The sequence below is a fragment of the Lygodium microphyllum genome, chromosome 4 (assembly GCF_053477565.2).
Source record: "Lygodium microphyllum isolate KBCC chromosome 4, Lygodium_microphyllum_v1.1.10, whole genome shotgun sequence".
Lineage (NCBI taxonomy): Eukaryota > Viridiplantae > Streptophyta > Polypodiopsida > Schizaeales > Lygodiaceae > Lygodium > Lygodium microphyllum.
In genome coordinates this window covers 154,745,414-154,769,407 of record NC_141138.1, presented here as the reverse complement: position 1 = coordinate 154,769,407, position 23,994 = coordinate 154,745,414, and the positions used below count along the sequence as shown (strand labels likewise).

The window sequence follows — 23,994 nt, the reverse complement described above, 5'->3', positions numbered from 1 at the left end:
GGTAGAGAAAAGGCCTACTTGACTCAGCAATTAGAGTATCAGTTTCATGTGGCAGCATTATAGACAACAAAAACTTAAGAGAAATTCGTATTCAATGTCCATATCAATGTTTAACATGAATCCATGACAAATGTCAATTACAAAAGTTCAAACGCATTTTTTAGGGTAGGGTCTTTTTGGAAATTTAAAATAAGCATTTCATAGGTTTCTGAATCGCCCAAGTATGATACAAGTTTCCTAACCTTAGGAATGAGTTTCTTGGCAACTATGTACCATACTATGTTACATTGATATATAATAAATTCTATGATTTGAGATAATTTTTTGGAAAATTTTGTGGCACTCCTGAAGGAATTTCTATTTACTTAAATCATTTTTCCTTCTTGAATCATTCCACTTTTTGTTTCTCACAATCTAGGAGAGAAAAGCTGTAACTGATTAGGATCTAAAGCTTCTAATCAAGCTTTGGCCCTTTTGAATATCAAGTTAGACTCGATTATCTCTTTTTATCTTGGGCCTTAGCTGGGTTAGCTTGAGCTGTCCAAAACATCTCTTGAGCTTCTTTGGGATCAATTTCAGTAGCATCCCTTGGTCCTGTCCAATACTCACATACTGTTTCTACTGGTGCTACGAAACTTCTGTACTACTGTTTGAAAAACTTCTCGTAGTGAGAGTTGAGATGTCCAAGTATTTGAGCTTTGAAGTATTTAGGTACCTTTGGGGGTATTAAAAAATGACTATCACTGCACAAAACTGAGAAAATCTCAGGTGCTTGTACCCAAGAGAAAACCCACACAGAGAGGATAAGGTCACGATTAGCAATAAAGTCTAACTGAGACTTCCCAGATTAGTATCCAGCAAAATGGCTCGCTCTGGTTCAGAACAACCAAAGGCAAGAATCATTTGAGTAGCAATGGCTCCATGCCTTACAGGCTTGCAGCCCCCAACATCTTCCCATGCAACCAAGCCTTACCCAAGCATACAGATTAATTTCGCACTGCACTTTGATACACTGGCAAACCTCTCCTCAAGAAAACATACCCGAACACATGCAACATGTGATTAGACTGATTATCCAAAATAAGGAAGCAGAAACTGGGCATCACTCAGCTATGTTTCAGTTTTAGAGTGCTGTATCACAAAAAATTCCAGTAGGTAATCTTTGATCAGAAAACACAATGTTGGCCTAAGCTCTCCTCCAGTTCTGAAGTTTAAACAATGCACAAATTGCTTGAAACTTGCAAAGAACTAGCTCATGCTCTTACAATATCAACCCTTAACACGTAATTATCAACCCTTGAACTTGCAAAGAACTAGCTCATACTCTTACAGTCCCATATCAACCCTTAACAAAGTAATAATTAATCTCCCGGAAAAGCATAGCTGTCAACAAACTGACATACATACTAGAGCAGCAAAAATGACTTGTCAAAAGTACAAAAAATTAACAACAGGTATTCAAAACATTCGGCATAACCAATTTGCCAGGAACAATTTTTTTCCCATATACAAAGTGTTTACCTGGTACAAAGGATGAAACTTGCCAGAGCATGATTTCACTACTTCTTGGCCTACTATACCCCCAAACATAGCTGCCATTGGATTGAGAATGGCTCGTGAACCACTTGCAAAATGTCTAAGAATATTTTCATCAATACTTTCCAGTTTTGAATCTCCAGCTCCATCATTGATTAAGTTCGCCAAACTGATCAAATTTCTGGCATCGTCATTTGAAGGAGCAGGAAGCCGTCCAAATTTACTTTGAAACATGTCAAGAGCCTGAAAGGCCAGATGTAGCAATGGTGGCCGATCAAATTTGGAGAAATCACTGAGAAGGAATTCACCAGGGCTTGAAAGAGCTTCACGCAGTGATTTAAACTTTAAAACCTTTGGTTGTTTCACTTGAGTGACAATCCCTCCTTTTTCATAAGCTCCAAATGACGTGGTGTCTTCTTCAAGCAAGAATGAATATGGCCTGCAGTTCTTCACTTTCCTTGGCTTTCCATCATTCAGTTCCACCATTCCATGGATCTCAGTAAAGACTACCATGTCACCATCCTGAAACTCCAACCTTTCATCATCCACACATGATACCAATGCAGGATAGTCATTACTGATGGAAGCAATTATGCCTGTGTGAGGTTCTTCTCCGTCAACATCAAACACGGTAAACTCTGGGCCAAAGTCACAGAACACACTACCAAAGAGCCCATGTATATCTGCCTTGATAAATGCAATTGGTGGTTTATGTGTACGGCATAACTCATCATATAGGACTGCTTTTTCAATAGAGACATTAGTGAAGACAACAGCCTGTAGTCCAAAAAGTACTGTATCAGATACATACTAGACTAGAATCATCAAAAACAAAAACCAGAGCCTTACAAAGTTACAGTGAGCTTACTTGGAAACTTGAAAGAATGTGTTCACTGATCTCTGATGTATTGACAGAGACCGTAACAGCTGCATTTAGCTCCTGTAACTTGCTAGCACAGGCAGTTGCTCTATTCTTTCCCAGATCGTCCTCTGAAAAGTAGAAATTGGCTCCTAGGTCCCATGATTCTACCACTTCTGTATCATGTAATGTGACAGACTTGACTCCCGCCAGAATAACGTTTTTTGCTGCAGCCCAACATATCAAATAAGAGGCTTGTCCAAATAGTAAAATCGTGCAGTAAATGTGAACACATTAAAGATTAGAACAGAGTATCAGCATTCAAACATGCAGTTTGGTCATCATGTTCCAGTCAGATCTTGCAGTCTCTCATCTTCAAGACAAAAATCCAATTCAGTGTTCTCATCTTGAGTGTACTCTTATATGTTTTTGCTTGAAGTTCCAATGAGTCACATGCCCATAGTTGTCATGTACAAAAGGTACGATACGGGATACAGTACTAAATAGTACACTATGACTTTATAAGGTATATTACGATATTAGTACCAAAAAATTAACATGACTTCTTTAAAAACGATAAATCGTTAAATGATAGAACACATGTTAATTAAAGTGGAAACAGCCATTTCATTACAGAATAAGATGAATACATGAGGGTGGCCATTGCAATCGCATGGGCTGTGTGTCAAGATTATGGGGAGAGAAGGAAGGAGTCTCACTGGTAGCTTTCTTGCTTGCACAATGGGAGAATACACACACAAGTGGAGGCTGAAAACAGTTTTCCTCTTCTTAGTTGTGTAAGCCAAAAGAACTCTAATAAGATGAATACATGAGGGTGGCCATTGCAATCGCATGGGCTGTGTGTCAAGATTATGGGAGAGAAGGAGGAGTCTCACTTGTAGCTTTCTTGCTTGCACAATGGGGGAATACACACACAAGTGGAGGCTGAAAACAGTTTTCCTCTTCTTAGTTGTGTAAGCCAAAAGAACTCTAATACAAAGAAATAGAAGAACCCTATATATGGGTCTCAAACCAAACTCAATTAACTAAGGTGGCATACTAACTAAACCACAAACTAGAGTAGATAAGGATAGCTGTCATCTAGCTATTATTCATGGGCGGTGTACCAACCGCATCTGCAACTAACAAGTCGGTGACATAAATGCACAACGGTCACCCTGGCATATCACGAGTGGAGCTCGATATCTCAACACTCCCCCTCGAGCTCAATCCCAATTCTTGCACACCAAGCAGGTCTCTGAACTTGGGCAGCTTCTCTGCACCCAATGCCTTCGTGAATATGTCAGCTACCTGATCCTATGTGCTAACATAAACTAGATCAATAAGACCTAGTAAAACCCTCTCCCGCACATAGTGATAATGCACCTCAATGTGCTTTGTTCTAGCATGATAGACTGGGTTATTTGCCAAGTGTATACTACTCATATTGTCACAATAAATGACAACTGGCCCATCTATAAGCTGATGCATATCATAAAGTAGCTTATGCAACCAAGCTACCTCACATGCAGCCATTGCTGCACCCCTGTACTCAGCCTCTATGCTCGACAAGGCAACTGTAGGCTGTTTCTTGCTGCTCCAAGTGGCTGCAGCACTCCCAAAAGAGAACACATATCCACTGGTAGATCGTCTATCAGAAATACTACCAGCCCAATCAGCATCAGTGTATCCATACAACTGTATCTGAACCCCAGTCTCATAAAGTAGTCCATACTGCAATGTGGACTTCACATGCCTGAGTATGCGTCTAGCCGTATCCAAATGCGGTTTCCTTGGAGCCTACATAAACTGATTTACCAATCCAACAGCATAGCTCAAATCTGGCCTGGTAATAGTCATATAAATCAAACTTCCTACTATGCGTCTATACATAGTAGGGTCTTCCATAAGCTCAAATGCATCTGCGCTCAGCTTCACATTCTGCTCCAAAGGAACTGAATTAGGCTTACAGCCTGTCATCCCATATTTGGACAGCATGTCCAATCCATACTGCCTCTGCAAGAGCCATCTTCCACTTGGTGATCTAATCACCTCAATGCTCAAGAAATAACGTAGCTCTCCCAAATCCTTCATCTCAAACTTCTGTTTCAATAGCATTTTCACATGAAAGATATCGTCATCACTGTCACATGTCATAATCAAATCATCAACATAAATGACAAGTAGCATAATACCTTTCTCTGTTTTTCTCACAGAGTGAGAAATCTGCCTTGGAAATCTAAAAGCCAATAGTGACAAGATACTGTCCTATCTTGTCAAACCATGCTCTAGGTGCTTGCTTCAAGCCATACAATGCTTTCTTCAACCTGCCAACAAACTCAGGATGAACAGCATGCACATAACCTAGTGGCTGCTCCATATATACCCCTTCTTGCAAATCACCATGCAAGAAGGCATTCTTTACATCCATCTAATGTAAAGACCATTCCTTTGATGCAGCCATAGCAATGACTGCTCTTACGGTTGCCATCCTTGCAACCGGACTGAATGTTTCTTCATAATCAATGCCATATGTTTGTGCATACCCCTTGACTACTAATCTTGCCTTGTATCTGTTCACAGAACCATCTGCATTGTGCTTCACCTTATAAACCCACTTACAGCCAATTGGATTCTTATCTTTAGGCAAAGGTACCAATTCCCATGTAGCATTTGCTTCCAAGGCATCCATTTCTTTATCCATGGCTTTCTCCCATTTTTTCTTTCCCATGGCTTGCTCAAAAGAAGTGGGTTCTGGTTCCTGTATCACTTTGACCATATAGGCATAGTGAATGGCTGTAAATCCATCATATTTGAGCCTATCCACAGGATATCTAGCTCTGGTAGCCCTGCGCAAAGTAGGTTCACTCCCAGGTGCTCTCAAAACATCCCTGGTCTTCCTTACTCCAGGTGTAATAATAGAAGGAATACCCAACTCATCATCAATGCTCTATTCAAAGCCACTGGATTCACCATCCACATAAAAGTGACCTGCATTCACATCAAAGATGGGCTGATCTACCTTCTCTTTTCCTTTTCGTCATACCTGAATACCACTATCTGCATTGCTTTGAGAAGATTCTCCTGATCTCAATCTGCCTGTCCATGGCGAAGAATGTGAACCACTGCTAGAGGACGCTCCATGTCCACTAATATTTAGTGACTGCTGCTGTGAATTCTGTGCAGCATTACCATTTTGTGCATCTACATCATCAATCACATTTATTGGTTTATACCAGCTACTCATCTCATCAAAAACATCTCTGCTCACTGTAAACTTACGAGTAGAAGGGTTATAGCATCTGTACCCTTTCTGCTGCAGAGAGTAACCAATAAAGATGCACTTCTCAACTTTTGGATTCAACTGGATCTCAACTCATCTGGCACATGAACATAGGCAATGCAACCAAAAATCTTCAAATGAGAAATATCAGGTTTCCTACCAGTATACCTCTCCTCTGGAGTCATCCCATGTATTGCTGCATTGTAAGTCATGTTCATTATATAGACTGCTATAGCAACTGCTTCAGCCCAGTAAAAATCTGGAAAGTCTTTTTCCTTGAGCATGGCACGAGATACCTCTCCAATATGCCTATTTTTCCTTTCTGCAATTCTATTTTGTTGTGGGATATGACTGCATGAATATTGCTGCTTTATACCATGCTCCTACAAAAACCTTGGAAACTCATTTGAGAGGTACTCTCCCCCTCCATCTGACCTTAAGCATTTTATTTGCAAGCATGTTTCTTTTTCAACCATAGCTTTAAGAGTTTTGAAATGCCCAAAAACTTCACTTTTCTTTTTCATAAAAGACACCCAAACTTTTCTGCTATAGTCATCAATAAAAGTAACAAAATAATGACAGCCTCCAAGAGATGCAGCTTTAGTAGTCCACACATCAGAGTGGATTAATTCCAATGGCTTTTTACTCTCTTGAACATGTCTAGGAAATGGTTTCCTTGCCTATTTTCCAAATTGACAGACTTCACATACCTTATGCATTTCTGCAACCTTAAATTTAGGCAATCCTGCAACAATATTTTGGGCCTGCATTCATTTAAGTCGTTGTACATTAACATGACCAATGCGTTTATGCCAGATATCAATATCTGCAACTACACCGGTCCCATGTGCAAACATTGCTACACTCAATTCAGGCATGTCTGCATACAACGTAAACATTCTGCCCTTCTTCCTTCCTTTTGCTATCAAGCAACCTTTATTTTTCATATCCTCAACAAAGCATCCATGAGAATTAAATCTCACCTGCAACCCCTGCTCAACCATTTGACCAACAAAAACTAGATTCTTGATGATTTTCGGGACATAAAATACATCGGACAAGTATTTCTTTTTCTCATCCTGCATAGACAAAGGAATTTTTCCAATCTGCACAATAGGATGTGCAGTATCATCACCAGTCTCCACAAATCCTGGTTTTTCCATTTAAATTGCATCCTCCATCCATTCTGCATGACCTGTCATGTGATTTGATGCACCTGAGTCAACATACCATACATCGTTGCTTTCTTTTGCACTTGTCACAAAATTGTTCATGTGCTGCACCATAAACAAATGCTCATTTCTGTCATCACCCTATCTACTAGAAGATGCATAATTTCCTTGTTGCAATTTTCCATTCATGATGTCATTCTGCTTTTTATAGCAATCTTTAGCCATATGAACCATTTTACCACAGTAGTAGCATTCAACATTACTGTTTGCATTTTGGCCTCTTTGCCATCCACCACGACCTCTTTGGCTCCCCCTACCTCTAGAGTTACCACGTCCTCCTCCATAGAACTGGTTTTCTTGAGTTTGCTGCATATTTTGATTTCTACCACGGCCTCCAGATCGGCCTCCTCTATCTCTACCTCTACCTCTACCTCTTCCAGCATTTGAGTAGAAGACAGTTTCTTTTGAAGTTCCTCTTGAAGAAGATGCACCACCATTTCTCTGCTCCTCAGAAATTAGAAGAGCAATCAACTCCTCAAAATCAGAAAATCTTTCACGGACGGAAATGGATGTTCGAAACTGTGCATAATCCTTTCCTAGACCATTCAAGGTCACAGAAACTAAATCATCATCTTCCACTGGCGACCCAATGAAAGCAAGTGCATCTGCAATCTTCTTCACCTTCATGTGGTAGTCATTGATACTCATATTTTCTCTTTGCACATTGTGCAACTCTTGCTTGAGCTGCATTTTCCTGGCTTGCGTATTTGTGCTATACATTTTTGACAAAGTATCCCATGTCTCCTTTGGCGTACTTGCATCTTGAATATGCAAAATCATAGTCTGAAATGCTGATAGACAGCCAGTACATAACTTTCCTGGCTCTCTCATGTCATGCTTTAAATGCCTGCATTTGTTGTTGATTAGGAACATCAGGAAGAACTGGTTCTTCTTTATTTCCTGCAACGAATTCCCAATATCCTTTTTCCATAAGGAAATTCGTCATTCTGAACTTCCATACTTGAAAGTTATTCTTGTCAAGCTTTTCAGTGACAATCTGTAAAAGAGAATCAAACGCCATTACAGAACACTGCAAAAAATTCTGTCACTACAAAGAACACAACTTCAACCTCACAAGGGCAAATCTGCAAAATTCACGAAAGTGGTATTTGACCACACAATCACTTCCTAGTGACGATTTTACATCGACAGGCAACAAGGATGATTCTGTAACTCCCAATGTCTCTGCACACAGGCATACGATGCAATTTCTACAGTAACTTTTCACCAACCTGTAGAACAATGGTCGCACAGCATAAAACAAGGCCTTTTCTTGAGTGCGTGCAGAAAATTTCCGCCGCCAAAACAGGCCTCGAAATAGGCTCAAATCAAAAAAACAGAGCAACCAACGGCTAAAGCCATTTCTCGCAGCATATACTACCCTCTTGCTACACCACGAAGAGCGTCTCAATCTGAGACAATGCACTCTTGCCCTTTTCAGCTGTGCTATTTGCATAGACTTGCTCCCAAAACAGAAAAATGAAAGCAACATTGATCCTCTTACCAGAACACCGCGAACTGGGTTTGCTTTCTTGAGCTCCTTACCACAAACTAGGCTCTATACCATGTCAAGATTGTGGGAGAGAAGGAAGGAGTCTCACTTGTAGCTTTCTTGCTTGCACAATGGGAAAATACACACACAAGTGGAGGCTGAAAACAGTTTTCCTCTTCTTAGTTGTGTAAGCCAAAAGAACTCTAATACAAAGAAATAAAAGAACCCTATATATGGGTCTCAAACCAAACTCAACTAACTAAGGTGGCATACTAACTGAACCACGAACTAGAGTAGATAAGGATAGCTGTCATCTAGCTATTATTCATGGGCGGTGTACCACCTGCATCTACAACTAACAAGTCGGTGACATAAATGCACAACGATCACCCTAGCATATCACGAGTGGAGCTCGATATCTCAACACTGTGCACATGCGATACAACTAGAGTCTAGTACATACATGGTCCATGGATGATGCATCATAGTGGCACATGGATACAATAATAGTAGATACAAAAAAGAGAGACCTATGAATCTATGATGAGGCATCACTATCATCATCAGAACCACCCGAGTGCTCATCAAAAGTCTAAAGATGACTCCTCGGCATCGGATGATAAACACTCTCGTACTCATCCTCGCTAATGAGGTTACCATCATCATCAAATTATGGCTCCCTAGGTGCCAACTGTATGCGCAAGGAGGGGATGTCATCATGAGGCACGGGATGTGAATACTAGAGCCCCACCTTACATATGTTTGCAAGCCACTTGAACCACCCCTCCTCGATGTTTGAGGCCTCCGAAAGACCATGCCCTTACTACCACCTACTCCAACTCCTAACCCACGAGCACACTGGCTGCAAATGTCACGAGTATCTATCTGCTGCTATAAGCTCTCTATAGAGCTCCGCAAAAATCATCTCCTCCTCATCCTGTTGCCCGTCAACTTCAATGTATCAACATTCACCATCACAATGCACATAAGATTGTAAATACTAAAGTCTAAATTGTAAAGTATAAATTTAAAGTTTAAAAACAACAAATCTTAAATTTTATGGTCAAGTGTTTACCTACTTTGGACTACCCATGCTCATCGTAGCTTTCATCATGCGTAAGTTAGTGCGGCAATAGACTAGCCGCTCTAATTGTTGTAAGAATTGTTACCTATAAGGATTTGCCTATGCATCAAACTCATATGAGCAATCCCTTCTAAAAGAGTCGTAGTGAGAAACGCCACTTTCCACAATCCACTCACAAACTGGGGCCATGATCGCTACACCAATGGCCATCGGAGGAACATCCTCTACTACCTCCAAATGGAAAAAAAGTACCCAATGAAGAAGCAACCACCGCTCCTGAATCCTTTGTATTTGTAGTCTTCTCCTTCTTGGTGTCCTTGTCCTTGTCCTTGTCGAGGAAACCTTTCTTCCAATGACTTGTCTTGCCATATATGTGACAAGTAGACTCCTTGGCTTTGTCATTTTGGACTTCTCATCCTTTTTCTCATTGTTATTATTCCCCTTCTATCGAAAAGACTGTCCTGTAAGACAGTCATTTCCTAGATAGACGGATGTCAGTAGCCACGTCAGCAACCACCTTAGCAGCCACGTCAGCAATATACGCAGGTGCCACGTGGCAGCCTGCAGTCGGACAGTTGTTATATTATTTTCCTGCAATCGGCTGCATTTAATGCAGCCGACCTAGTGCTGGGCATTCTTTTCTTTTTGGCTATTTATAGCCAGTTGGTGGTACACTCCAATCATTATCATTATTTAGTGATTTCAGATTCTGATCTTGATATCTGTTGGCTGAGATAGACTATGCTCGAGCTGACGGAGATCGAGGTCATGAAGTCGGAGACACGCGCAGATATTTCCTCTGCCTCCTTGTGTATTTCTGCACTCTTATACAGCATACTCACCGCAGATTTTCTGCGTTTACACTCTCTTTTTCTCTCTCCCTCTCTCTCCTCTCTGTGTTCACTCTACCAATCTTTGTCCTACGCTTCCGCATCACTACACTCTGACATGGTATCAGAGCAGTGAAGATGGACTGACTAAGGGCTGAACCTATTTGAAGAGGAGATTTCAGCGAGACACAAGGCTGCGTTTCTAGGATTCGAGGGCGAGTGGGAGGGCTGCACATCGGATCAAGGTGGAAGTGAGCGTGGGCGTGCGGGAAAGGAGTCTAATCGGTGAATTTGCTGCAGGTTATTGCTGTTCGAAGGGGAGGAAGGCTGCATTTGAGGCCTTCCATTGCAGATTTTACTTTTTCATCACCTCCAGCGGGTGAAGAAGGTTTGGGCAGCGGAGGCATCAGTCCTAGAAGTCTACGTTTTGACAGTCAGAGGGGGCTGCTTTTGCTTTTGTGCAAGTATTGCAAGTTAACATGTCTACAAAGACTGATTTAGAGTTCCAGGCAATCATGGACAGGAAGGTGCCTGTCCTACCGGCTCTTCCAACAGATCAAAAGCCTGATGGTGATAATTACCACATTTGGCGGGTGATGATGTTGGCCATAATAGAGTCTTATGATTTGGTGAAACTGGTAATGGAGAAGATTAATAGGCCCTCAATGAGGGATGAGTCCAAACTCTCTTCCAATGCTCGTGCAGAGTTAACCAAGGCCCAGTCTCATTGGAACAAACTGAATGCCAAGATTCAATCTTTTATGTTTTTGTCTTGCACCACAGCCGTGATAGCTCACATCAAGCACTTGACCATGGCTCGTGAGATATGGCTGGAGCTCGACCAAATGTACAACTGGATGGCCCTAATGAAGAGGGTTTCTTTGGAGGTGCAAAATGCAGACTTTGTCCGTGAATAAGTCTTTTTCGCTTCGGGAACACATCAACAAGCTTCAGCAGCTTCAGATGCAGGTTCAAAATGCGGGGAAAGCTATTTTCTACGAAGACATGGCGATCACTTTACTATCCCAGTTGCCGCCACGATTCGGTACTTTTTATTCCACTCCTATTGCTTCAAGGCGAGAGTCGACTCTTCAGTGGGAAGAGTTGGTTCCTATGGTCTTGGACCAAGAGGAACAATTAAAGGGACTGAATGCTTCCAAATCGGAGGCATTGGTTGGTCAAGCCTCTCAGAAGAAGGGGAAGGACCAAAAGAAGAAGGAGGACAACAAATCCATGAAGGACAAGGAGAAGAAATCGACTTGCCATATTTGTGGAAAGACCGGTCACTGGAAGAAGGATTGCCCCGACAAAGACAAGAAGGATACCAAGAAGGACACGAAGGACTCTGGAGCAATGGCTGCACCCTCATCAGCTGCTTTTCTACATTTAGCAGTCATTGAGGACTCTACACTGACAACTTCTGATACTGCGATGGCAGCTCCCCAAGCTCGAGAGTGGATTGTGGACAGTGGTACCTCACGCCACATGACTCCTTCTATTGATGTTGCCCATTTGCGACCTTCGCGTGGGCAGATTCTCATCGGAGACAACTCTTCTGTGTCTATTGCTGCGCGGAGTGAGTTGTAGCTTATTCCAGATGGACGTGGTGGTACCCACACCTCTGAGGTGTTGCATGTGCCAGGATTGAGGTATCATTTACTTTCAATTTATAAGATTTGTGCTCTTGGTCTCTTGGTGAAGTTTAACAGTGATACTGTTCGAGTCCTTGATCATGTATCGAGGAAGGTTCTCTCTGCAAGGTATGAGGAGAATGGAGTCTACAAATTGAAGCCTTCTTCAGCTCTTACTTCTCTTCTTCCTACTTCTCAAACACAGTCCGAGCTATGGCATGCTTGGTTTGGCCACCTGAACTACAAGTACCTTCGAAAGGCATCGCGAGGGTTGTTTATCCGAGGCTTGCCGGACATAATGGTGAGCCATCAGCCATGTGTCTCTTGCATTCGTGGGAAACTACATCGGGATGCAATTCCCAACAAAGCTTCTAAGAGGTCTACTTCACCCATGGAACTTGTATCTACGGATCTTTGTGGCCCGATGAGGACCGAGTCCAAGCCATGGAAGCCGAGTTGGAGGCTATTGAGAGGAATGACACTTGGTCACTTGTGCCTCGTCCCTCTCAGAAGAAGGTGATTGGTGTCAAGTGGGTCTTCAAAACCAAGTACCTTAGCGATGGTTCTTTGGACAAGCACAAGGCTCACCTTGTTGCTAAAGGTTTTGCTTAGCGCCCAGGCATTGATTTCCATGATACTTTTGCCCCCACTGCTCGTATGGCAACTATTCGAGCTATTCTTGCCTTGGCTGGCCCTAGGAGATGGCCTGTTTATCAGTTGGATGTGAAGTCGGCCTTTCTGAATGGTGACTTGCAGGAGGAGATCTATGTTGAGCAGCCTCCTTGCTTTGGATCCTCGGATGGGAAAGTTTACAGGTTGAAGAAGGCCTTGTATGGCCTCAAGTAGGCTCCGCGTGCATGGAACGAGAAGATTGACTCGTTTCTTCAATCGAAGTTGGGATATCAACGCTCCAAGGCCGATCTACAACTTTATGTGCACGCTTTCAAGGTTGGTCATGTGTTGTTTGTGTTGTATGTTGATGATTTGATTTTGGTAGGGTTCATGACAGAACCCAAACAAGTGCATTGGCAGGCTGCCCTAAGGATTCTTCGGTATTTAAGGGGGACCTCTGACTTAGGGATTTCTTATCCCACAGATCCAAATGCTTCCGATATGGTTCTTGCAGGTTGGAGTGACTCGGATTGGGCTGGCGATGTGGACCGCTGACGGTCTACTACAGGTTACTGTTTTATCTTGGGTACAGGTGTTATCTCTTGGAGCAGCAAGAAGCAACCCACGGTAGACATTTCTTCTACTGAGGCGGAGTATCAAGCTATGTCTTCCACCACATGCAAGGTTGTGTGGCTTCGAAGATTGTTGGAGGAGCTTGGCTACCCCCAGACTCGTCCTACTCTTCTGCGGTGCAACAATGAGTTGCATTGCCTTGGTACGGAATCCTGTATTTCATGCACGGACGAAGCACATTGAGATCCAATATCACTTCATTCGAGAGAAGCTTCTAGATGGGACCATTGATGTGGAGTACTGCAAGACGGAGGATAACCTTGCAGATTTGTTCACCAAGGCACTTCCCCAAGCTCTTCTTCGGCAACATTCCAGCTCCCTCAATCTTGTGACCCGTCCAAGATCTGAAAGGGGGGATTAGACAGTCATTTCCTGGACAGACGGATATCAGCAGCCACATCAGCAACCACGTCAACAATCTACGCAGGTGCCACGTGGCAGCCTGCAATCGAAGAGGACAAGCTGCAATCGGACAGTTTTTATATTATTTTCTTGCAATCAGCTGCATTTAATGCAGCCGACCTGGTGCTGGGCATTCTTTTCTTTTTGGCTATTTATAGCCAGTTGGTGGCACACTCCAATCATTATCATTATTCAATGAATTCAGATTCTGATCTTGAGATCTGTTGGCTCAGACAGACTGTACTTGGGCTGATAGAGATCGAGGTCATCAAGTCGAAGACATATGCAGATATTTCCTCTATCTCCTTGTGTATTTCTGCACTCTTATACAACATACTACATCGCAGATTTTCTGCGTTTATAGTCTCCTTTTCTCTCTCTCTTCTCTCTGTGTTCACTCTCTCTCAGTCTTTGTCCTACGCTTCCGCATCGTTGCACTCTGACATGTCTGATCAAAGGCTCTTACATGGGAGTGTTCTCACCTTTGAGTTGTTCCTCTCGATCCCATTTAAGGGTCTCTATCTATCCTAAAGCAATCAAGGAGAAGTAAAATGCATTGATGAATTGAAGCAATAACTCAGAAAAAAGAGTTATCACCATATCCTCCGAGGCATTCGCATTCCCTACATTCTGGACTTACATTTGCAATTACCTACGCTTATTGTCATGCTCCCACATAGAAGAAAATCTGTTAGGACTCAAAGTCATCCCATTGTATATTTGATCAAGCTCCAACCATATCTCCGCATAGAAGAAGACTTATTAGGACTCAAAGTCCTCATCTAAACCTCCAAAGACACCCACTTTATCAGGATCATCCAATTGTACATTTAATCAAGCTCCAGCCATATCTCCCGAGCCATGGTCAGTGCTCAACATGAGCAATGACAACTAGAGTATAAGAGAGAAAGAGGAAAGAAGACATGCAAGCATTCAATGTCCCAATCTATCTACACCTTCATCAACTCGACTTTCTCATCTACAAAAAAGATTGGAGGCATCACGAGCTGTAGAACGATCTATAGCCTCCATTACGAGTTCCACCAAATCATAAGACTCCAAGATGGCAAGCATCATTACACACCAAATGCGGTTATTCTCCCCATCAAGCTTTTGATCTAAAGAAAGATTGGCAACACAATAACCTTACAATCCATAATAGCCTGAAACTCTATGTCAATTTCGATCAACATTATAAATGGAATGACCTGCATTAAAAAAAGGGCAGCCCCCTCTAACTTTGTGCACAATGACGCCACTTGTTAGGGCTTCCTCTACTTGTTCTCAAAGCATTTTGAAATCAGCATTCCTTCCGTGGATGGGTGGTAATTTCTTGATTACAACTTAGTTACTACAACAACATTTATTACAAAATTAAGAAATGCAAATTAACTCGCAATCTTGGACAGTGGACATCATGTTAGCCCCAAAACTAGCATCCCTTTCGATATTTCTTTAACTTAATTGAAGAAAAAGTTGATGTACAATGAGATTTTCCCAATCCCTTTCGGTATTCCAATTCCCCTTGCTGTCCAAAATGACCGGCAAGTTTTCAATCTGATTTGCCCCTTGATTCGGACAATCAATTGGCTTTCACCCGCTTTGATGGAGATGAAAAATGCCTCAAATTCATTGATTTGCTGGTCCCTCCACTTGAATTTGATTGAAAATAGCTTCAACCCTATTGAATCCAAGTCTTTAAGCTTCCAATTTCTAGAACACGTCATGAGGCTGCTATTAAACCCTAATTTCTACTGCAAATTAGGGTTTACAATAGAGAAATCTGAAATTTCTCAACCTCCGATGGTCTCAATGCCGCAATCTTCGAACTAAGGATGTAGAAAGGTTGAGAGATGAGAGAGAATGCTAAGGAGAGAGAAAATACAGACTTTCTTCGCAAAGAACTGAAGAAAATCAATCATTTACTGCTGCTGCCCTATCAAACAGCTATGAAAGCTGTCACCTATAGCTTAGGACCAGTAGACAAACTGTTGTCCCCTCTTGTACACCATCATCTATACCAAAAGGATCTTGGGCTGCTATCACCAGCTCCTAGAGGGCTCCAAATTGTTGTCACAAACTATAGGACTAGTCCATGGTGGCTACAAATTACATCAGCAACCACTCCTTACTCTCTGACAACCTCCTTATCTTCCACACAATGGCTGGAATAGACTCCATCGGTCCTTAAAAACGCTTTTTCCACTTGCATAGGCAAGTTCTGCCAAGTCACAGCTTTCTAATCCCATTTTCAGTATTATCCAATCTATTAAACATTAATTTTTAGTCTTTAAATATTGAAATTTATTCTAATACTTATTTCGATGCCCAAAAAAATAATCTAACTGGTCAATAATTTAATAAGCTAGGCAACTTTCATTCCCGAGTGTCTCTGCACCATCTTTGACCATCAAATTGGCATTAGGTACCATTAAACGCCACTTTCCTAGTGTCACCAACTTAACACTTAAATGAATGACCTAGGCCAACAACTCGCATCAAATACCACCAAGTACCTATGCAACATAACTTAAAGCAACTTTTGCCTTTGACATCCTATGATTTCCTTGAGTTTCGAGCTCGTAAATTTACTCTAACCCCAACTTCACCTCACGTGTGCAACATTTACTTAACCATGTGATTAAAATTTAATCCACGTGTTAAGTGAGATTTCAAAAATACATGTCCTCACGACACATTTCACATACCAAAGGTGATGAAAATTTAAAATTTGAAGCAAAAGGCTAAAAACACAACCTTTTCTACTTCACAAACAACAAGGACCTGCAAAAAACAACTTCGCTTCTCTACACTAAACCTGTTCACCAAAGCCTCCAAAGGTTGAAGACTCAAACTTTTGTTGTGAAGAGTCCTCCTAATCAATGTTGAGAAACCCTTCACAATCAGTTTGCATTCTACGTTTTGTGTTTAGGGTTTCACGTTCTGCATTTAGGGTTTCACAGTGGACAACCCCAAAAAGGGGCTAGACACCCACAGTGGGGCGCCACCCTAAACAACTAACGCTCCCTCGGAGCGCCACCCTAGACAATCTCTTGCCTATTTATAGGCTGCCTCTATCACTCATTCAAAACAACTGATTCATTCAATCCGTCACCTCTTCTCTCCAATCTCTCCACTATCCTCACATCGGTAAATCCTATTGTCTCACTGGCAAATCATCTTTTGGCATGGTATCAAAGCTGGATCTGCTCAAACAGTGGCAAAGATCCTCCACTCCAATTAAGGCAAAGTCCAGTGGTGGGTTCAACGTCCACTTCTCTTCTTCTTCCTTTGCATCAACATCCTAACTAGCAGTTGCTCCCTCCTGCATTTGTTGTTTTCCAACTTGCGTTCAAGGCTGCTACAACCATCTCCATCTCCCTGCTGCTGGCGGCTCAACCAGACAACTAGCGGCTCCTCCATGCTGCTAGCGCAGCTATTATTTGCAACCTTGCTGCAGATTTTCTCTCAACTTGTCGCAGCAAATTTTCTCTCCTCCCTGCTATTGTTGTTGTTTCTCTCTCTCCTCAGCCTATTGCAGCAAAATTTCTCTCTCCTCAACCTATTGCAACAAATTTTCTCTCCACTGCCTCTGTTTGTTGTTTTCTCTCTCTTGCAACCTACGTTTTTAGTCTTTCTCTCTCCTCGCCTTCGTTTTTCTACTAGTTGCAACCTCTTACTACTGGTCGCATTCTCCATTGGCAACTCAGTTTCAATCCTTCCACTGCCCTCCTAGCCTTTGAGGCGGACATTGCAATTCATGGTTCGTGGCTGATCTCTTCCTTCTTTAGCAAGACACGCTTGTACCCATGGCTTCTTTACCAACAGATGACCAAACTACTGGGTGCTCTTACTGTGGCATCACCAGATACACCACCGAAGCTTGCACACTTCAACCTTTACTCCCCACCCCCCCGGAGTATAAGCATCTTTCACTAGGCACTCCTTGTGTGGCTATCTCTCCTTTCTGGGCCACAGAGATCGTTCTGCATCGACTATCAAAGGACTATACTCAAGACAATAAGATTCATCTAATGCGCACTAAGTCCTTTCGAGCACATGGAGGATCGCTACGACCTCTTGGAGATTGTCGCAATGCCAACAACAATCTTCTCCCACCTATTTTCGGGTACAGTGGCTACCATGGCCCTCAGTTCTATAGCCCACTCCATCAAGAGACAATGATTGTTTGATGTCGTCTTCTCATCAGTCCGCTCCTTCAAGAGACAATGGCTACTCAACTCCTTCCTCTTCTTTGGCTTCCCGGTTTGATCCATTTAGAAGAAGCGACTATTGCCCACTCATTGCTTAGTTTAAGCCTCACCCTTCACCCTTGCCTACTCAGGTTTGAGAGGCTACCTCTAGGAGTTCTTCACCACCCCAGATGCCTTCTTTGGTACAACTGGCGGCACTTCCTTCATCCTCTAACATTTCGAAGTCCGTGATCCATGAGTTTTTGGATTCCCTATCTCCCTCAGAGGGGGATTCAGAGGGGCATGATCTTTCTTTGTCCTCTGAGGGAACATCTACATCTACTACAACTTTAGAGAGGCCTCCTATTCCTCCAATTTCAAAGGGAATCCCCTCCCCCCACTCAATCCTTCGCACACCCTAACAGAGGCCTTTTACCTTCTTCTACCCTTGGATGAGGTGGCTTTCTTCCAACAGTCATCTCACCTATTGATACCCAAGATCTTGAGGATCTACCTACATTAGGGCCTTCTAGGAGGTTCAGTCGCAACTTGGTGACAAGGCCTTCGTATTCCTTCTTGCATGGATGCACGGAGCTAGTGGCTTATCTCCTGAGGTTGAGTTTTCGATTCTCTAGTTCACTCTATCTATTGTTTTTTACTACACGTTACCTTTTGAGTCGAAATCTTGGATCTTAGGGATCCTCTACATCTTCTTCCTCCTCTTCTTCTTGCCTTGATCACTTGGTTAGCATGGAGCCAACTCTCAAGATCAAGTACAGGCATATCCCTATGGTTCTCGACACCACACAAAGTCCAACATTCCTCCTCTGTGTTGCATGTTTTCATCATCTTTGCACTAGGGCACTCGGGCAAGTGAACAATTTTCCCACAAGGAACACTGTCCAAGTGACCTTGTTGCATACACATTCTTCAAGCTTGTAGCATTCCATCTCCACCTCACTCCTCTCTTCTTCCCCTTTTTTGGCCTGAGAGGGGGTGTTGAGAAACCCTTCACATGCAATTTGCGCTCTACGTTTTGCATTTAGGGTTTCGCGTTCTGCGTTTAGGGTCCCTCCCAGTGCCACCCTAGACAATCTCTTGCCTATTTATAAGCTGCCTCTGTCACTCATTCAAAACGGCTATAATTCATTCAATCCATCACCTCTTCTCTCCAACCTCTCCACTACCCTCGCACCCCTTAAAGAGGACATTGCAGTTCGTGATTCGCGACTATCTTCATCATCTTCCTTGTGCTACAACACCCTTGTTCCCTTGTATTGCGTTCATTCCATTCAGAGTTTCTTCTCTCCTCTTCCTAGTGTTTACCGAGTTCACTCCATGTTCCTTCCCGCAAACCCTACTGTCTCCTTGGTACATCATCTTTTGACAATCAGGTCAGCCCACAATCAATCAACCCTTCCACACTACTTTGATACCACATCAACGTGCAACGAATGCGGAAATGAATGGTCAAGACTAAAAGACAATGAACACATGAGAGAGACAGAGAAAAGAGAGATAAAAGCAAAAATCTACAATCAATGAATGTTGAAATAAAGAGGGTTGATATAGAAGGGCTGACGATGTTTCTCCTTGAGCCAGATCTCTCTCACCAACAACTGGAAAACAAGTAATGGAGGGCAAACCAAAAGGGGGTAATAAATAACACAAAAGAAAGTAATAACATGTTGATCGATCAATTTACACAAGATAAAGGCAGAGAGAAAAGAGACAGAAGAACGCAAAATTCTGCAATCAATGAATATTGAAATGAAGAGGGCAATTATACAAGGGCCGTTGATATATCTCCTCAAGCTCGATCTCTCTCACCAACACATGCAAAACAAGTAATGGAGGGAAAACGGGAAGGGGGCAATAAATAGCACAAAAGAAAGCAATAGAATATATTGATCGGCCAACAAACTAGCCAACTTGGTTAGCAATCTGGCCGACTACTCGTGAACGCATAAAATAATCAGCAATTTAATGCCTAGCTGTCACATGGCACTGCCCCAGCCTGCAATAAGGTGCCCATACACTATGACTGCTGAAAATGCCCACTAACTAACAAGAAAACTGCACAAGTCCCTTTGAGAGAATTGATTGCACCAACTATATCCTCAAAATGCTAGTCTAGGGGATGACTAATCTCTAACAAGTTCCTTGTGTGGCACCCCCATCATCATGCCAATGGAAAGAGGTGAAGATCATCACACATGGCATCATACTCAGATATTGCCACACGATGGGTTCTTGTGATGAGCCGTCACCTTTAACAAGCCCAAGATCCAAGGCAATCTCATCAACTTACCTACTATCTACCACTCTTACATGTAACAAAGAGTCACAACATGCTAGCTTATAAGTCCTTAAAGAGTTACATGGCTATAAGAAACTCACCAACCTACTTAAGCTTTCAAAGGGTGTTGACTTGACTCCCAACACAAGCCAACATGTTCCTTAGGCCCCCTTCAAATCAAGCCCCCCAATAAAGTACTTACAACAAGCAAGATAGCAGAGAAGGGAAGAAGGATAAGCAAGATTATAAAAAGGGCGATGTCTATCCTCTCTTGTATTAACATGATGTTTGTAGCTAGTAGCCCTTAAGAAACGAAGGGCATACGCTTAACACCTTCCAATTCCAAGCACAAGGATAAAAATGTATCTCAAATGTTGTCCTTTCTACATGCATAAAAAAGGAGCTCAATAAAAGACATGCAAATGATAGCTCGTCAAACTACACACCCGCAACCATGAGTTTATACTTCTTCAATTCCATCTGATAAACCCCTTCAATAGGGCGACTAGTATTTCCTTATGCCTAACTAGTGATGCCTACAAATGGATGGCCTACATTTATTTGTATTAGTTCAATGGCACACGATGCATTGGTTAGATGAAAGCCATATTACATGGGAAGATTGCTTGGAGGGAACATTTTATCCCAAGCCTAAAACGCTATGTGACCAAAAATTGGCTAAAAGCTTCAAGACATTGTTTGAGCTTAACCCACAATAACAATACTTGAGAAGCATATTCAAAAGTTCAAGGATCTTCTCCATCTAACAAAGGCCTTGGATATATATTATACGCACAAACATTCATCTACACATGTTACATCATGTTGCCACTAAAGCTTTAAAATGAGATGCTTTGCAACCCTATCAATTCATTAGAGGATTTCTACAAATATGCTGAAAACTTAGGCATTGCTTTCGTAGCAAGCGAAGACGTTCAATCAAGAAAACTTCTTCTCATTAATTGCCAACCAAAGAAATCCCCTACAACAACTTCTAATCCAACATCAACGAGTCATGTAAATTCAAAAGTGATGAACAAATGTCTTCCCATTTGTGGATTGAACCAAGAGTCATTGCTTTGACAATTACCAAACTAGCCACCTCCCCAAGGATTATGATTATCCACATACTAAGGAGAATAAAACATCAACTTACATCCCAAAAGTGATAGCCTAGTGATTAGCACTTAGGTTCATAATCATGAGGTTGTGAGCTCAAGTCTCACTACATGCAAATCTTGTTATCTCCAGTCTTGCATTTCTCAATCCATTTATTGGAGCATTCATCTACTTTCAAGAAGTTCGTGTTCTTTGTGCTTGTTGACCATTTAAGTAGGAATGTAGTAACATTTTCAAAGTTCTAATAGCTAAAGCTTCAGAACAATTGAAGATTAAATATCACAAGCATAAAGTAGATTACTACTTAAGTTTTGGAGTGGAAATTTTAACTTGAGAGCAAAGGCAAGTTTAATTGGGAGAGAGTGCTAACTCTTCTTCAACATAACCCCCTTGTTTCTCATTTGAACCACATTAAAGATATATATTATTGTACCATCAAGTTTTAAAATGGAGATGTTGACTTAAGAGCTAGTGCAAGTTTTAAGGTCCTCAATAGCATAACCCCCTTCTTTCTCACCATACATCAGTCAAATTTGTCACAATGATGAAGCAATCCATCATGCAATACAAATTGGACAACAAGATGGTCAACTAGAGAAGATGGTCAAGAAGAGAAGAGTTTGATTACTTAAAAATCAAAGGTCAAAATGGACAATGATGTACACTTAATCACTATCAAAAGCCTTATTCTCGTGTACTTTCCTTTGACTATAACAAGTACATTGTTGGATGCAGCTAATGAAACATAACAAGCTTGCACACAACAAATACTTGATACTTTGATCACACTTACTCCTTCACATCACATTGGAGAAAGAATCCAAATTCTACACACACACAAATAATTCACCTAGACAATCTCCTCTTCAAACCTCTCAATTATCCCACATGCCTTTGCACACTACCACTCTAATTACTCCACGACCTTTCCATTTGATGATTATTTCTTTGCCGACCCATTACTCGTAAGAATGCAATGTACATCGGAACTAGTACTCCAAGCAAAGTCTCCAAATGTGAGGCATATAATAAGCATTCCACCAAGAGGATGTTTACATTTCATTCATGCAATGTTCAAATGTGCAACTTGGTAGAAGTTGAATGTCTAAATGTTTTCCAATAACAAGGAGTAATGAACTGTCTTAGAAGATATTAAATTCAAAGAAAAGATGTTTCAAAATTCAAAATGCCCTATAACTCACAAGTTTAGATAATATGTTTCAAACATGGAGCTATGTGTTCCCAGGATCTGTCAAACTTGAGTATTTATCATCATTACTTTGTGAGAATAAGTGAAAAAAAAAAGGTTGTTACCTATCTCAACTCCGAGACCCTGAAGACCAGATATCAAGACATTAGCACCAAAAAGGCGTCTCATAGTTTCCCTTCCATACACTGCCAACTGACGACTGTGCAAATCTTCATCAATGTCCATCTCTGATGGACTGCCGTCAACTGCCATCGTGGTTAGAATGTCCTTGTTTGCTGCTGCAACTACCCCAGCGTCCTCAGGGTGCACTTTCTTCAAGGCGCTCCCCAAATCTGCCCCGGCCACTCTCTTCCTGGGAAGCATATAGTGGAGAAAACTGCACAATAGATCAAAATGCAATTGCTGTCTTGAGGACCTCTCTAAAATCACTGCACATGTACAGATGTGGTAAACACTCGAACAACAGCTTAAGCTAGCTGTATATTATAGAAATGGAATCTGAATAAAACACTTCGATTTTTCCCTGGGCACCATTATCAGCAACGGTCTAGAAGACAATACCGAAACACGTTGGCATGCTAGAAAAGAGAGTCTCGAAGAAAAATGAAAACAGAATGACAGCTCATAGAGGAAGAAACTGCGTGGATGAACTGAAAGCGTCAGAACATTAGAAGAAGATACCGAAAAAGCTGCACACCCTAAAATTGCAGATGTGATGGCCACGAGCAAGCAGCACGCCTTCGGATAGCGGCAGGAGGAGGCCACGGTCACCTAAAGTCTGATCCAATGACCGGCAGAAGCTACACAACAAGCAAAGAAGAAAGAAAGGACGCAGGGTGAGCCTAGGGTTAGGGTTTCAGAGAGGACGAGTGGCGCAGAACGTGAGGATGCGCGTATGAAGTAAAGAATTGACAGACGCAGCAACAAGAGAGAGACAGAGATGAGCACTGACCAGGGAGGGAGCTCAAGGTGCGCGCCGTGGACAGAGTAGAAGGGATGGCCACGACCTGCAAACCCCCGAATTAGCGCGCCTCGACCCTTCTTGTCTTCCTTGTCGATCTGTTGAAGGAAGAGGAAGAAATGGAGACGACGACGGCGAACGAGCGAATGTGAAGAAAAAGGCGGCCCAGTTACATTTCCTTTTTGCTTGTTGTTGCCTTGGTCCTAGACGTTACTTCAAGCTACATTTCCTTCGATACTCTCTTGAGAATACGAAATAATACTAATGTATTCACAACAATAATAATTATACATAAATATCTTTTTTTGAGGTGTTTCACGTGGTTTTATTGATTTAATCTAACTTAATATTTCATTGATCTTTTTATGTGATTTTATTGATCTAATTATATATTTTGGTGCATTATCAAGTTGTCATTATTGTTAACAAGCTTATTGAAGTTTTTCCTTACAGTTGTGTAAAGTGATTATGCCTTCCAGGTGTTTTATGTGGTTTTTAATCCTTAGGCGTATTATCATGCTAACATTGTTGTTCATAGGTTATTATTTAAGGAGAGAGAAACAATATTGAGCCTTTCCCTTGGTAACATAGAATATAACCATCAGCCATATCAATTCA

At 41.9% G+C, this 23,994-nt stretch overlaps 1 protein-coding gene across 3 annotated transcripts in view; it reads right to left on the bottom strand.

Annotated features, from left to right (window-relative positions):
• Window positions 1-23,527, bottom strand: part of LOC148037802 (ubiquitin-activating enzyme E1 2-like) — a 34,770-nt gene extending 11,243 nt beyond the window's left edge. Inside the window, exons 1-5 of one of the 3 annotated variants that reach the window (XM_087676755.1) lie at window positions 23,368-23,527; window positions 23,097-23,215; window positions 22,520-22,791; window positions 2,405-2,622; window positions 1,522-2,313 (exon numbers count right to left, since the gene is read on the bottom strand). In XM_087676755.1, coding sequence (XP_087532881.1) covers window positions 1,522-2,313; window positions 2,405-2,622; window positions 22,520-22,778 — 1,269 coding nt within the window. In that variant the 5' untranslated portion in view covers window positions 22,779-22,791; window positions 23,097-23,215; window positions 23,368-23,527. The remainder of the gene's footprint in view (window positions 1-1,521; window positions 2,314-2,404; window positions 2,623-22,519; window positions 22,792-23,096; window positions 23,216-23,367) is intronic. The other 2 variants (XM_087676754.1, XM_087676756.1) reach the window with 2 other exon arrangements.
• Between the last annotated feature and the right edge of the window lie 467 nt (window positions 23,528-23,994).